The 16,577-nt window shown below is 35.2% G+C and overlaps 1 protein-coding gene across 1 annotated transcript in view; it reads left to right on the forward strand.

Moving 5' to 3' along the window:
• The window catches only part of ghrhrl (growth hormone releasing hormone receptor, like), a 58,170-nt gene extending 42,664 nt beyond the window's left edge, over positions 1-15,506 (forward strand). The window contains exons 6-13 of the mRNA XM_073875538.1: positions 567-699; positions 3,640-3,793; positions 7,343-7,403; positions 7,738-7,807; positions 7,889-7,980; positions 10,438-10,567; positions 12,746-12,787; positions 14,075-15,506. Of these exons, the coding sequence (XP_073731639.1) occupies positions 567-699; positions 3,640-3,793; positions 7,343-7,403; positions 7,738-7,807; positions 7,889-7,980; positions 10,438-10,567; positions 12,746-12,787; positions 14,075-14,176 (784 nt within the window). The 3' untranslated portion in view covers positions 14,177-15,506. The remainder of the gene's footprint in view (positions 1-566; positions 700-3,639; positions 3,794-7,342; positions 7,404-7,737; positions 7,808-7,888; positions 7,981-10,437; positions 10,568-12,745; positions 12,788-14,074) is intronic.
• The last annotated feature ends 1,071 nt before the right edge of the window (positions 15,507-16,577 follow it).

The raw sequence follows: 16,577 nt of genomic DNA on the forward strand, positions 1-16,577 counted from the left end.
AATCAACCAGTTTATGTGAGAATTGTAAACTAAAACCATGTTAAATCCAATATATTATACATAATTGTTTTACATTCCATACAAAGTATTTAGTTACATCAAAAGTAACTGTAATTAGATTACAATAAAAATAAGAGTAATCCCTTACTTTACTTTTTCAAGGAAAAAAGTAATTAAATTACAGTAACTAATTACTTAGTAACTAGTTACACCCAACACTGGCTACAATACATAAAAGTAAAAAGGGAAATGTTTCACAGTCTCAAAGCTGTTTGGATTCAAACCCTAGCAGGATTTTCCCATCTGTTGCTATTTTATGAGATGGTGATGTTAGATGTTTTACATTTCTTATTGTTAAAGAAAATTTTACAGTATCTACTGTAGGAAGAGTACTGTATGCTTGAAGACCAAAGTTTTTACGCTATGTCTGCGAGTAACTGAAATCATAGCATATTCTGTAACTTTACATTACATGTAGTTCAGTAATCTGTTTTATACTTGCTTCCCCATGCTGAAGAACAACATGTATTTTGAACATTACAGCATGTGTTATGTGTGTTATTCAGAAGACTACACTGTGCTCGAAACTACATCCACATGCAGCTCTTCTTGACCTTCATCCTTAAATCTGTGGCTGTATTTATAAAAGATGCTACACTGTTTGCCAGTGATGACACAGACCACTGCACGCTGTCTACGGTGAGCTGTCTTTACTGACCAATACAAACCTCACTTCATCTCAGCTCTGTGAGCCATCTGGATGAGAAACAAACTGTAACCTTAAAAACCTCCTAAACTTCCAATCTAAAACTGCAAAGTAAATAAAATAAGTTATCAAAATCGGTGGGGGTGTGTCCGCTGTCTACACTGGTACCACACCCACTCGCAGGAAAACTGGCATTTCTTTTAATTTTCAAATACCACTACAATCTGAATGGATGCTAGCGGTTGTTTTAGGGGCGGGGCCATGTTTGGTGGCTTCAGTGCATCATCAAGCCACCGTTTTAGCCCCGCCCAAATAATCCTGAAAAAACCTGTGTTTAATGGTACACAACTCAGTACTACACAGTTTTTGTAACGCGTTTCGGCAATATATTTATACATTTATAATGTGTTTAGAAACAATTCTCTGAAATGTTTCTTTACAAAATGTATTTTTACAATTATATAGTGATCATATATAACTATTTCTCAGTCTCTTTATTAGAAAATACAGCCAGAAAATAAAGGAAATTTGTATGTAGTATTAAAAACAGTATACAAGTGTAAGCTGAAGTGTCAAGTATTTAGGGTAAACTCCCCTTACACCTCTTAAACCTAAATTAAATGATATCCTAATTTTTAATTCTAATTGAATGACTTCAGGACTTTAGTCTCTTTAACTCTTTCCCACCATTGACGAGCTACCTCGTCAATTAAGAGAAAACATTTGCATACATTTTTTGATGAATTTTTATGTTAATCTGCAATACCGCGATTATCCACTAGATAATTATCCACTTACCCAATTTATGTTTTGATAATCGTTCTGAATCTGATCTCTAACAAAATTCCTTCACAAAAATGCAATTATTTCAGCTTTTTGCAAAAAAAATATTTTTAAAGAAAAATACACAAATTTGAGAGTTTATAAGGAGAGAAAAAATATAGATAAGACGAAACGTTTTTTCCCCCGTTTTGTTTGTTTGTTTGTTTGAAAGCAGAGGGTTTGTTCTTTAATTTGATATGTTTGTATGTTTATATATTTTTAGAGGAAAATTTTCCTGGAAGGCATTTTCTTAATCTTTTGTGAAAATCACAAAAAATGCTGGCAGCAACTTTTCAAAAAATGCCTGGGGGGAATGAGTTAAAAAATCTCAAGATGTGTTTAGTGCCAAGCGAGTTCACATTAAATACTGACTGATACCTAAAGAAGACATTTACTTCTGAAAATTGTTTTGTTTTTAACTTTGTGTACATATTTCCTATATTTTTGTATCTTAATAAAAAGAGTGAAAAAAATATGGATGGACATTAACACGCGCTGTTTCTGCATTTCTGATGTTAATCTGGATTACCTATAGAGTAGTATTACATCCTTCATATCTCCGAAGAGTCTTTCGTTTTATCAGATTTATAAAAGACAGATTAGCTTTACCGATTCTTTCCAATAATGTACGAAAACATTTGTAAGGAGGAGTTACGAGCTGCGGGAGGAGCCAATCACGAGTCATGCAACACCGACTGGATAACTTATGATTCACTACATGTTCGTGTCGTTTATATAATATGCAATTACGCGCCTATTTCCAACATAACACCAAAGTCTTACTTACCGCATGCAACTCATGATCCAGTTGGGACTTTTCAATAAAAATTCAACGTTAAACAAACACACACGCGAAACTTCGGTGCTACCCTGGATAATAAACAACATGATCTCACAAAGTTCTGTGGGATAGTCACGGAATTTTGTGCTCATTTTTCCGTGGCATTCTCACGGATCTCCGCATTTTTCCGTGGCCCTGCTACGGACTGTCTTTTTCCGTGGCATTCTCACGGATTGGTTACTCAACTGCTTTTTCCTATTTTCAAACCATTTTCGCTTCGGTTTACGGTTAGATTTGGTGTTTGCGTTAGTATGTCACTTTAACTATTGGTTTATACAATTTTTTCTGATTTATTCTTTTATATTTTCTAAACTTTAAACAATTGTTGCCTGGCGTTGGGGTAAGAGTTGGGTTTGGGTAGGGATGTCATTTCATGTAAATCTAACCCTAAACCGAAGCGAAAATGGTAAGAAAATAGGACAAAACAGTTGAGTAACCAATCCGTGAGAATGCCACAGAAAAAGACAGTCCGTAGCAGGGCCATGGAAAAATGCGGAGATCCGTGAGAATGCCACGGAAAATGAGCTCAAAATTCCGTGACTATGCCACGGAAATTCGTGAGATCAGGTTGATAATAAACTATATCCATTGTTTTCATACACTGAAAAAAGTAATACGCTGGATTTACAAAAAAAAATTAATATATAATGCACAATTTTTGCACCCACTTTTTAAAGTAAGTTTTACATGGAATTTTAAGCAGTTTAAGCTTAAAAAAAATGTAAGCAATTGCTTTAAATTCCATGTGAAACTTGCTTAAAAAGAGGGACGCAAAAATGATGCACTATATTTTTTAGTAAATTCAGCGTATTATTTTTTACAGTGTAAGGCTGTCTTTCTTCTCCTTACATCCAAAAACACATTTCTTCTTTTGTGCCATTGTTGAGTTTTGAAATGAAAGAAAGCTGTCTCGTGATGTGATGTTTGTAAGTTCTAGCGTCTCCCGCTAATTGACGGGTGGGCGGGGTTTTCTTGGCGAAGTGCCCATAAAAAGAAGTGATACGTATAGAAACCCCTGAAACGTCAGCTGGACCCGTAATCGAAAAAAAAACTTTCTGAAACTTGTTCGGACCCTGGTGAAGTGCATTCAGCACAGAAATACTCTGTAACACGCCCAACTGCTTTTTTGACACTTTGCCTACATTTAGCACGAGGAAACAACTCTATAACTGTGTTAATAAGCCAGAATGCTTGAAATACCATTGAACCACCCCTTTAATGTTTCTTCTCATGTCTTTCTCTCTCTCTCTCTTTCTCTCTCTCTTCGCAGACAGCTTGTAAAGCATCTGTGGTGTTTTGTCATTATTGTGTTATGTGTAATTTCTTCTGGTTGCTGGTTGAAGCAGTGTATCTCAACTCTCTTCTGGTCTCCAACTTCCCGCGCATGCGCCGATGCCTCTTGAGTTTTGCTCTGCTGGGTTGGGGTGAGACTCTCTAATATCTCATCATATAAATCCTTTCCTCCGGCCATCATACACTTATATCACAACTTACTGTAAAAACACAGAAATCTGTTTAGCAGTAAAGTCTCTTTTTCTCTCTCTCTCCCTCTGCCAGTATCCTCCACTTAACATCTTTCTTTCCCTGTTATCATTCATCCACAATATCCAAAACCGGATTCAGAATTCTTTCATTTTTTTACACTAAAACATTTTCAGCACAGATGATGTATTGGGCTAGAGAGAAACCTGTGATTAAAATGACATTTAAAACATTTTGAGAAAAAGATGACAAACTAACCTCACTAATAGTGAGCCAAAATGAATTTTTTTCTTCTATGTAATTATGCAAAATTACAGCGTGAGTGAAACGAATGGACTACAAAAATAAGCTTGCTTGTTATAGATGATATTTACCGGGACTTAGTTTGATTCACTTGATATTTACAAATGTGCTCATGGCGGATTTTCATATTTTACGACTGAAAGTCTAAAACAAATGTAAGTAAACGCCGAAGGCATTTGAAAAGTTTCAATGACCTTTATACAAAAGAAAATCTACGAAAAGTGCCTCCAGTTCTCTCTGATATCTCTGGTATTAAAGAGGTGACAGACAGGGAATCAAGTTTTTTTGACGGGCTGTATGGAGTCATAAAGAACCTTAAACATTCACTGAACCTTACAAAGGTTTTGTTGTTCTTTGTTCACCGTGAAACTTTTCCAGTCTCAATGCCTCCCATCAGTCCATTACCCATCTACTATTGCTCAATTCCCATTTGTATTTTCTTCTCTTCGCTTTCCTCCACTCAACATCTCTCTACCCTAAGGGGGCTGAGACGTGTCAAAACAAGTCTAATGATTGACACCTCCATAATCAATATGAGCAGGCAACTGAAAAACACATGACAGTGATGTAGTACCCAACATACAGGAGCTCCCACAACTCCTCTGAAAAAAAAAACATATTAAAAGAACCAAATACTTACATATCAGTTTGCTGTTACAAACATTTGAATCTAATTTCCATAAACATTTGTAGCTTGTTTGAAAAACCTAACCTGTAAATGATGGATTGTTTATAGTTTAGTTATTATTTTTTAGTTTTAAGTTTTTAATTAGGGTATTTTTTTGCAACATGGTATCTACATTGCAAAAAAATGATTTGCTCCCTTAAATGTTTACTTAAATTTACAAATCATTTTAACTTGCTATTATTTATCTTGACTAGAGATGAGATGTTATAACTTATAGTTGAAATAAGTCAACTTCATTTAATAAGATGCATCAACTAATTTCTTGTCAAGATAAATAATAGTACACTGAAAAAACAAACTTTTTGGTGTAGTAAAACCCTCATCATTTCTAGTTATATTAACATTTATTGAGAGCTAGATTTTCCTAATCGTGATAAATACACAATTAGATCATGTACAAAATGAACTGTGTGGGAACAGTAAGTCGTATTATATATTTTCTTGTATTATTTAACTGTTTTATAGTCACTGCACATAGTCATAACATAATTAAGTAAATTTTAATCAAAAACATTAGCGCGTTCATGTAAAAAATTTGAAGAGTTATTTAACTTAAGCATATAAAATCCATTAAACTAAAACATTCAAGCAAAATTAACTTAAATTTATTTGCACATGTTGTAAGGAATACCCACAATCTTTTAAGCTTGATCACAGAATAAGAACTGATAAGTACTTATACTACTTAAATATTTGTTAATAAAATGTCATAAAGGTTTAAGCTCTTATATTATTGATGTTGTTTTGTTTTTCAGTGTTTGCTTACATTTTATTGTATTTCTCTCCACAGTACTGACAATGCATGTCAACATTGCAGTTTTGTGTGCGTTTCTGTGGAGAATCAAGTTTTATTTTGTGAATTGTGAATTTTGTGTTATAATGCTATAACACTAAGAGTAAAGAATTCCATACAACAATGTTAAAGAAAATAACAAACTAGGGATGCACCGAATCCAGGATTCGGATTCGGATTCGGCCGAATACTGGGCTTTTTGACGGGGTTCGGGTTCGGCCGAATCCTAGATTTTTTTCCCACCGAACCGAACCCTAGGCTTGCGCTACGCTGGTCGACGTCACGCGGCCGTTGATTACACACATCGGGTGCTGACGTGGAGATGAGCTTTTTCTTTCGGTGAGCCTTAGGGGCTGGACACACCAAAACTTTTAAATACGGCTGAAACGCCTTGAGGACGCCAAATGCCAGCTGTTTTTCAGCCGAGCACTTGGTAGCTGTGATGCTTCAGCTGTGAGCCGGTTGGTTGCTGTGGTAATATCCCGCCCCTCCTCCACTGTAATTGGACGGCCGTGTGAAGACTGACATTGACGAGCGGAGCTTCTCACTCAAAGTTAAATATAGTTTTCAGCGCGGAGCTGCTTGCTTATTGGAAAAACGAGCGTGTCGCAACGCATTGCTTTTATTATGCATAGGCTTATGGTCATTGTCAAAATAGTTTTTCCAACTTGTCATCCTGGCATAATGTACAGTTAAAATTAAATAAAATGAAAAATACACTGCTGTGGACGTTTTTTACTTCATTAATGTGTTTTACTGTGTTGGAATAAGGATGCGAGTAGGATTCGGTATTCGGTTTCGGATTCGGCCGAATCTTAAACGGTGGATTCGGGATTCGGCCGAATCTTAAACGGTGGATTCGGGATTCGGCCGAACCCAAAAAATCTGGATTCGGTGCATCCCTATAACAAACAGTAAATGCAAACTACCATACAACAATAAATAACATTTATTTAATATTTTTTAGGACAACAATGCTTCAATATTTAAAAAAGTAATAGACTTTACCTAAACGAGTTAAATAAATCTAACTTCTAAAATGAAAATAATTGAGTGACATTTACTTAATTATTTTACAAATGTTTTTCATGCATTATTAAGTAGATTTTATTTGATTTTAGTAGGTAAGTTGTGTACTTTAATAAAGCAGTACATTTTACTTAAAAAAAGTTAGTGCAAATTGTTACAAGGATTTTTTAAAGTAATTTTACAAGTTTTTTTCAGTAAGTTGAAATGACTTGTAAATCTAAGTTGATTCAACAAAAAAATTTAAGGCACCAAAGATTTTTTTATAGTGTATGAATGTAAAAACATATTTTCACACTTTTTTCGCATAATTTTTAAACTAATCAACTTGTAGTAAGTTATATATCTTGTAATTAATAATGCTGTAACTTACTTGCTGTAACTTATAAAACCAAGTTGACATAACTAATGCTATTTGAACTTGATTTAATAAGTTACCGCAACTCATCACTTGTCAAAATAGTTGAAATTACTTGTAAATCCTAGTTGATTAAACTTAAAAATGCAATTTAATGATCTAATAATAATACTGGATGATAACTTTACAAAATAAAATCTTCTGTTTTTTATTTTATTTTCTTTATTATGTAAATTTAACTACACCATTTTTCTGAACAGTCTAAGTAAATCTCGTTCTTCTTTTCTTCACTATTTTGTAACGAATGTCTTTATTTTCTGCAGGTGTACCATTAGTCTGCATCATCCTTTGGATTATCTCCAGACTGTTTTTTGAGGACACAGAGTAATTGAATGGTTTCTTATCTTTTTCTTATTAGTTTGATTTTAGTAAAGGCAAGACAAACTACATGTAGCTCATATTTGAGCTATACTGAGTTTGGCTGCTAAAAGTTCACTTTTAAAACCTCTCTTATTCAGTAACTCAGAACATGTAGTCCAGACCTTTAATACATTTACATCATCCATAAAAACACATAAGTGTACTGTTTGTTATTTACCCGCCTCTTTAGACTCATAATTACATGGTGAAAGGCAGAAAATAGTATTTTCTGTGCAAGTACAGAAATCGTACAGGTAAAATAAATAAACGTTTCAGACCTAGACTATGCATTTGTCAGGTGCTGGGACATCAATGAAGATTCTCCTTTTTGGTGGATCATCAAGGGTCCGATTGTCGTATCCATAGGGGTAAGATAATACATACAGTAGCACATGGACAAATGAATTGTTTTTGTGATCTTTCACTTGTTCCTGTTTCTCGCTCGGTAGGTGAACTTTCTTCTTTTTATGAACATTATCAGGATTTTGGTCCAGAAGCTGAACCCTCGTCTGATCCAGTTCAATAACTCTGCTCAGTACAGGTATGAAACTGTTATCTAACGTGTCAGCGGTGAAAACACATTAAGTGCTAACCGTAAAGGGGCGGTTTCCCAGACAGGGTTTTGAGTAATCCAGGATTGGACTTGGATTGGACAAAACACACTTATAGCATATCAGCAGTATGGAGTGTGTCTACTAACCAACATCGTAGCCTTGGTTGCGTATGTGTGGGCCTGGTCTATTAAAATTAGGTTCAGATATACCAATACATAAGTAAAATGTAAGTACTCTGAAAAAGAGAGTATAAAAATCGAGTGTCTGTAGACCTTTCATGGCTACCACCCCTGTTGCTATAGGATCTGCTTACACATGCGCGCCATGAAATCTAGGTAGAGCAAAAGTATGGCAGAGAATAAAGAGTATTCAAAATTCACAGTACCTGCATATGCAGTCAGCAAATGCAAACAAGGCGAAAAAAAAAGGAATAAACAAAGAAATCAAACGAGAGTACTCGGCGTGGCTTTTCCTCCAGCCGACGATGTGGTATTATCTCCAGAGTGTAGTCCTCATCAAAGTCAACAATGCTTTCATTATGGAAACTCTTACATGCAAAACATGTTTATGTTATGAATTTTACACGAAATTGATGGTAACTGAGTGTAACTGCCTTATAAATATAACTAGCTCGATACCGAATCAAACTAAATATATTTTAAACTTTACCAGTATCAATATGCTAGCTTGATAGTGAGTACTAAAAAAAACATCTTATTTGTTTATATTCATAGTGATAAAGTTAGGTGTATTATGACATGATGTTACTACATTCACCGCGCTCCTTCCTCTCCGCTCGTCTGAGGCGAATGCTTCTCACAGCAGAGCAGGTCGGCGTCGCGCGTTAATGTGTTTTGGGGGCGTGGCTTTAGAAGAAACCCAGAAGGGAGGGGGTGGAGTGAATGGAAATATTGAGCTGTGTTTTGTGTCTACAGACCCTTGATTTACTCGAGTACTTGCATTTTACTTATGTATTGGTATATTAAGACAGTTTCAACAAATTTGGAAATTCCTGCCTTTCCTGCCTTTAAAGGAACACGCCCAGATTTTGGGAATTTAGCTTATTCACCGTATCCCCCAGAGTTACATAAGTCCATACATACCTTTCTCATCTCCGGCCGTGCTGTAACTCTGTCTGACGCAGCCCCCGCTAGCTTAGCTTAGCACAAAGACTGGAAGTGAATGCTAGCATACTGCTCCCAATATTAGCTCTGACCGAACTCTCTGCTCCTCACCAGGAGGCTTCTCGGGTGCTGTGAGCAAATCACTCCACCCAAGTAGCAGTGCTTCGCCTTTCTCAGAATATAGTTCCCAGTATGTGTACTGTTTAAAAGATAGCTGTGTCTCATATCACCTTGTTATATGTACACGGTGCGACTATACAAATCACAACACATAAATAGGAAAATGTTTGAAGTATTTTGTCACTTATTGGGAGCAGTATGCTAGCTGAAGCCATTCACTTCCAGTCTCTGTGCTATGCTAAGCTAGCGGGGGCTGCGTCAGACAGAGATACAGGACGCACGGAGATAAGAAAGGTATGTATGGACTTGTCTAGCTATGGGGGATGCGGTGAATAAGCAAATTCCCAAAATCTGGTTTTTTTTTGGTTGCTGCCTCAAAATTTACCCCATAGAGTTGCAATGTACACTGCATTATTTGACAGAAAACTTCATGACATAGAACAACTCAAAAGCAAAAAGCTAAACATGTCACATATCTTTGGAAAGCTGAGATTCTTGTGATTCGAACGATGTAAACCCTTTTAAGATACAAACAACACAGCAGGTAAATTAGTGTCCTTTTATGCGTTTTTTAATCCTTTTTGAGGAATGCTAAATTTTGACTAGTGATGAGTTCCTATTAATAAAAATGTTATTGCTTAACCTATTTGAACCATACATGTGAAATGTGAACCATACATAATGTACGATTAGTGAAAAGCAATAATGAAGCCCCACCCCTAAACCCAACATTCATGGGCAAAATCATAACAAATTTATAAAAGTTAGCCATCTTAAAATAGTTACGAATTAAAATTGTTTGAGTTTATTTTATTGCATCAGCATTGATACCATTCAGGAGAGATATATCTCTGTGTGTTTGTGTATAAACAGTATAATCAGTATAAGGACTGTTTGTGTTTGTCAGAAATGAGTGGCCACAGTCTTTGTGTTATGTGCATCTCATGCATGCAGATTCAAACAGGCCTGTCAAGAGCAGTTTTCCACGTGGGAATCTGTGCTTTCTGCTGTCTATTTAAGCATTTTGCATTAAAAATATAATTTTACTGTGCATTTAACTATACTAATTTAACAAAAAATGTAGTTGAACCTGCATATAGAAATACATTGATTTTTTTCTTATCAAACTGAGACATTCAGCACTAATATCCGCAATGTCTTTCTGTCTGTCTTTCACTCTTTCTTTATCTCATTCCTCAGGCGACTGACCAAGTCCACCCTTTTGCTCATCCCTCTCTTCGGCACTCATTACATAGTGTTCAGTTTTCTCCCAGACTACTTCAACGTGAGCTTGCGGCTTTGCGTCGAGCTCTGTCTGGGCTCCTTTCAGGTTATTCAAGCCTCTTATTAGACTAAGATACGACCTCCTCAGTGCACAAACACAGCATGTGTGAATCAACGAATGCAGACCTGCTCCCAGCAGTACGGTTTGATCAAAACAACCCGCAGATCCACCTGAGCAGATCTTACACTCACCTTTGATCTGAGAAGATGGCCGCTGGGGTTTTCGAGAGATTCGTTTGTTAGTCACGGTGCTAATTGAGTTCCTTGAAGGGCCATCGCCTAATTTTTAAGATTTATTCAATGCAGGTGTTAAAATTATACAGGCTGTTCCCCTTTCTCGCATGATTATTTCAGATCCATATTGATGCCGGTGGGTGATGTATTAGTTTTCAGCACCCTTTTCTGAATTTGAAGTCCAAATGAATAGCCAAAATAATGTGACTAGTGTCCTAATGATCACGTTACTAATGTAATATTAGTATAACAAATAAATGACCCGCAGTGACCCGACCTTACAGAAATCTAGTTAGGAGTGTATTCAGAATCACATCAGTATGATGTGTTTAATGTCATTAGTGTGGCAAGATCTGATACTGATTCACACTGTGTGCACACATTGGCTGTATAATATTGACTATGGATTGACCTTTAGAGAGTACTTTAGCACTGCTACATCAATGAACTATTTTTATTTCATAGACACTCCTAAAGGATTGATCAAGTGTGGGTTGCCTAAAACACACAGATACATGCATGGATATGCGTAGAGAAAAGACTGTAAGGATAGTTATCCCAAAATCTACTCACCCTTAAAGGAGAACACCACAGTTTTTCGGTGTTTGACTATGTTCTTGCCCCAGCTTGGATGAGTTAATACATACCAATCTTTTTCAATACGTGCACTTAATCTATGTACAGCGCGTTGTGAATGTGTTAGCATTTAGCCTAGCCCCATTAATTCCTTAGGATCCAAACAGGGATAAGTAAGTATGCACTGCAAAAAATGATTTTCAAGATAAAAATTTCTTAGTATTTTTGTCTTGTTTTCAGTAAAAATATCTAAAGATTCTTAAATTAAGATGACTTTTCTTGATGAGCAAAACGACCTAAGAAATAAGTCTAGTTTTTAGAACAAACATATCCAATTTAAGTGATTTTGTGCATAAAACAAGCAAAAAAATCTGCCAATTGGGTAAGCAACATTTTCTTAAACACTAAATAAAAAAAATCTAGAAAATTTTGCTTACCCCATTAAGAGATTTTTTTTTGCTTGTTTTATGCACAAAATCACTTAAATTTGATATTTTTGGTCTAAAAACTAGACTTGTTTTCTTGGGTCGTTTTGCTCATCAAGAAAAAGCATCTTGATTTGAGAATTTTTGGATATTTTGCTGAAAACAGAAAATAATTTTTTGCAGTGTGGTGGCACACAATAAAACGTGGCGATTTTTTAAAATGTGTTTGGTGGCTTCTAAATTTAATTTATTTAAAAATATATATATTTTCGCCACTTTTTATTTTGTGCCACCATACTTACTCGTGTAACTACTCATGTAACAGTCTTTAAATAGGGAAAACATGGAAGTGTTTGGTGGCTTTTAAATCAAGCCCTGTTTGGATCCTAAGGGATGAATGGGGCTAGGCTAAATGCTAACACATTCACGACGTGCCGTACAAAGATTAAGTGCACGCATTAAAAAAAAAATAGGTGTGTATTAATTCGTCTAAGCTGAGGTAAGAACATAGTAAAATATTGAATGACGTTGTGTTTTCCTTTAAGCCATCATCAATGTATATCATTATTTTTTCTTTAGACGAACACAATTAAACTTTTACTGTATTAAAAATGGCAAAATTGATTACAAAATCACAAAACCTGGTGATATTTTTAGATCAAAATTGCCCTCAAAAAGGTCTTTATTAACCCTCTCGATCCATGTGGATTACTTCTTTGATGCACTTTTTTGGGCTTCAAATCAGAAGCACCATTTACTACCATTATAAAGCTTTTAAGAGCCAGGACATTTTCCAATATAACTTTGATTGTGTTCTTCTGAAAAACATAATCATATACACAGAGGATGGCTTGAGGGTGAGTAAAGTATAGGGTAAGTTTCATTTTTTAATACAAGAAAAAATTGAAGTAGGAGGTCATTATACATTTTTGGATTTCAAATATTTGATGATATTTTCTGATCTTCTTCTGTCTGATAATTTTCTTTAGGGTCTCATTGTTGCAGTTCTGTACTGTTTTCTCAACCAGGAGGTGAGTGATTATTATTTGAAAGATTACGAAGAAATTGGATTTCTTATGATGTGAGCTCTTTAAAATGATGTGCTGAAGAAAATATTATACAGGTGTTATAGCATTAAATTAGTTGAAAAATAAGTTTGGACAAAGTGTCAAGTCTTTTTTGTATTTAAGAGACATGAAATATGTAACCATGAACCATAAAACCAGCCAGAAGTCACACGGGTATATTTGTAGCACTAGCCAAAAATACATTGTATAAAAATTATATAAGGACAAAAATTATTAGGATATTAAGTAAAGATCATGCTCCATGAAGTTTGTAAATTTCCCGTGTATTAGTCATTACTAATATGTTTCGCTAAGGACTGCATTTGAACAACTTTAAAGGCGATTTTCTCAATATTTCGATTTTTTTGCACCCTCAGATTCCAGATTTTCAAATATAGTTGTATGTCGGCCAAATATCGTCCGATCCTAACAAACCATGCATCAATAAAAAGCAAATAATTGAGCCTTATGACTGGTTTTGTGGTACAGGACCACATAAAATCGAATGCCTAACCAACTAATTTGATTAAGAAACAGATTTGAGGATTGACAAGGGGATTGCTCAAAGGACAGATGAATAATAATGATGTCTTGATAAAACATTACCATAGATAGAGTTAAGTACACTATTAGAAGCGCAAAAGATCTTGGTTTGATTCCCAGGGAATAAACATGAATAAAAATGTAGAATGCAAGCTTTGGATAAAAGTGTCCTGCCATTAATGCATTAATGTAAATATGATGTAGATTTATGGACATTAATAGGGCGGTTTCCTGGACAGGGTTTAGACTAAAATGCAGTTTTGAGCCTTAATTTAAAAACAGCATGCACTGACGTATCTTAACATATATCAGTGCCTTTGTTTTGTCTTAAGATGGACACCAGTATTGGTTTTTGTAAGGTTAGTTTGCAAAAACGACTTTAATGTCCTGAAATAACTATAGGCCTAGTCCTGGATTAATATAAACCGTGTCTGGGAAACCGCCCCATAGAGTTTAGAGATTTAATGAAGGGGTATGTCATAAAAGTTTTAAGTTTGGGTCCAGTCTGCTTTGAGTTTAGTTATTTACAAAAAGGTGTATAGGGTCTGGTGTAGAGATAGATTAAAGAAGATTTATGGTTCAGGTACAGTGATGTTGGGGCAGGTGAGCATCCACAACTATAAACTCCATAATTGTGTGGTTTGTCTTAAGAAACTTCTTCAATTTGTAAGTCTTTATTTGTGTGAAATGTTTGTTTGTGCTTATCAGGTTCAGAAAGAGATACGGTTACGATGGATTCGTCATCAAGAGGAGAGTTACGCTGTCGTACCTGTTGGTGCCAAAGGAAGTCAGATGGACACTCCATTTTAAAGTCATATGGTTTGAGACCACTGATGCCTAGATATAATACAGTACATAGGCGTACATAAGGTGGCCCCAAAAGGGATTTGGACATTTTTAAGCAGGCATAAATGTGAAAATGTGCATCAGATAACAATGAAGAAAGTGCTAACTATTTAATTTAAGTGGTATTAAATATCAACATGAACAGAATAGTGTTTGGTCATTCACTTTACACCTTGTAATATAATGACATTCATAGATTTTTAAGTGCAGCTTAAATATTTTTTGCTACAACATGCGTTATATTTTTTCACATGTTTGGATGTTTCATTGGAAATAGTGATCCCTTTGGGGAACTTTGGGTGGGATTACTTAAAGTATGGCCAAAAAGTACACCTTTGCACCTACAGAGTTCATATTCCTAAATGCTACATATTAAAGGTGCAGTGTGTAATTTTTAGAAGAATCTCTTGACATAAATGCAAAATATTATACAAAACTATATGATCAGGTGTGTATAAAAACCTTTCATAATGCACTGTTATGTTTGTATTACCTTAGAATGAGATGTTTTTATCTAAATACACAGAGGGTCCCCTTACATGGAAGTCGCCATTTTGTGCCACCATGTTTCTACAGAAGCCCTTAACGGACAAACTTTTTCTGGTGGCGGCTAACGTAGCTCTTTTATGCGTTTTAAAAGCGAAGGGGGAGCAGTGACTGAGCCGTTGGTTGCAATGCGCAACCTCACCACTAGATGCCGCAAAACTTTAAACACTGCACCTTTAAGACCTTTTTACAGGGTACTGCCCCAGTGACACTTAGGAGCATTTTGACCATCTTTTCTGACAGTGTATTTACTACAGATGCCTTTCAAATCTAGATAATTATTATTCTTATTACTTAATTATGTTCATTATTTTGGAGAAACGTTAATAGAGCTATGTTATATTGTGAAGGAGAGCAGGTTTGATGTTTGTATTTACAGCATTTTATGTACAGTATTTACAAGATTTATTCATTTATACACATGCTTGCTATCTCTAGCAGTGTTGATTTCACAAATCACTCAGTATTACAAAATGTCTTAAACTGTGATATTTACTTATTAACTCCACATACAAATTCTAATAGATCCCTCACATCACAAGCTATTCCCACTGCGCATGTCGGGGTCAGAAAAGTCATTACAGCAGATTGAGTTGCGTATTATTTGGTATCATCAAAAATGCCTACTTACGTCGTGGGCTGTGAAAATCGCACCAGGTCTTCCGTTAAGTTTTCGCGATTCATGCAGAATCTCAAAAAAAAAAAAAAAAACAACAACATCTGCGTCTGCAAGCAATTAACGTGCAGACTGAGAGGCTTGTGTTTGTAGTGCTCACTTCATTTGAGGTAAGTCATCGTTTTTGAGCCCTGTTAGATTAAATTATAAAGCCTAAATGGTATTAACAGTTCGACCCCGTGCTGCGCGCGCACCCGATAGTCATTCAATGTTTACAAACCTTGAAGGGGTCTATATCATCAAGATTGAAGATGTTTTTGTTTGGTTTCATCATGTCAGTAGTACTGCATACAGAAGTTTTGAGATTTTTCTTAGTAGTTTAAATCTTATACCAAGTTTGAATCTCATCCCATCATTACAACTTAACTGTACAGCCAAGCCATCATAATGTCTGGTCTGCTCGGTTATCCTACTTATTGATTTTAGTGTTGTTTAAACCTGCCAAAATGTATCAACAGTATTTGATTTGTATTTGAGTTACTTCAAGCCAAGAGACCAAAGATTCGTGTTTGTGTTAATTTGGAGGCCCCTACTCTCATCTCCTTTAATGTGCATTATTGTTTCTTGTAATCAGCTCAAGAAATCATTGTAAAATCTTATTGAATATATTGTATTATAAAATATATTACATATTGTTTGTCAACAGTGAATTCATCATGTTTATTTGTTTGATTGTGTAATTTTGATTGCAAAATGTTTAAGTGCCTTTAAGTCTCTTTTTTAGATCAATAGATTTAATTATAACATAAATAGAGACCCAATTTTGTGTTTTTTTTTTGTGTGTTATGGCATGCCACTTTCCTTTAATTGTGCGCTTTAAAGGCAAAGTGCATCTGCCTTGAGTCTATGCCATAACTGATGTGCATATGTTTGTGTACTGCATGTCAATTCATTTAAGCAGCTATGTAACTAAACAAGTTCTTACTATGTGTATGCTTACCTGCTGTTGAGCTCAATTGTTTTGCTTTGATGTCTGACATTTACACACTTTCTAATAAAATACCTTATCAAACATAATGGTGTCTTTCAGAAATCTGGAATAAATTACAGTTTTCTCTATCAGTAATGTAATGTAGGTCTGACCTCTAGTGGTAAACACTTTATACTACTTTTACACTATTATACTACTATTAAACTTCGATA

Source organism: Misgurnus anguillicaudatus, chromosome 13, assembly GCF_027580225.2.
Source record: "Misgurnus anguillicaudatus chromosome 13, ASM2758022v2, whole genome shotgun sequence".
Lineage (NCBI taxonomy): Eukaryota > Metazoa > Chordata > Actinopteri > Cypriniformes > Cobitidae > Misgurnus > Misgurnus anguillicaudatus.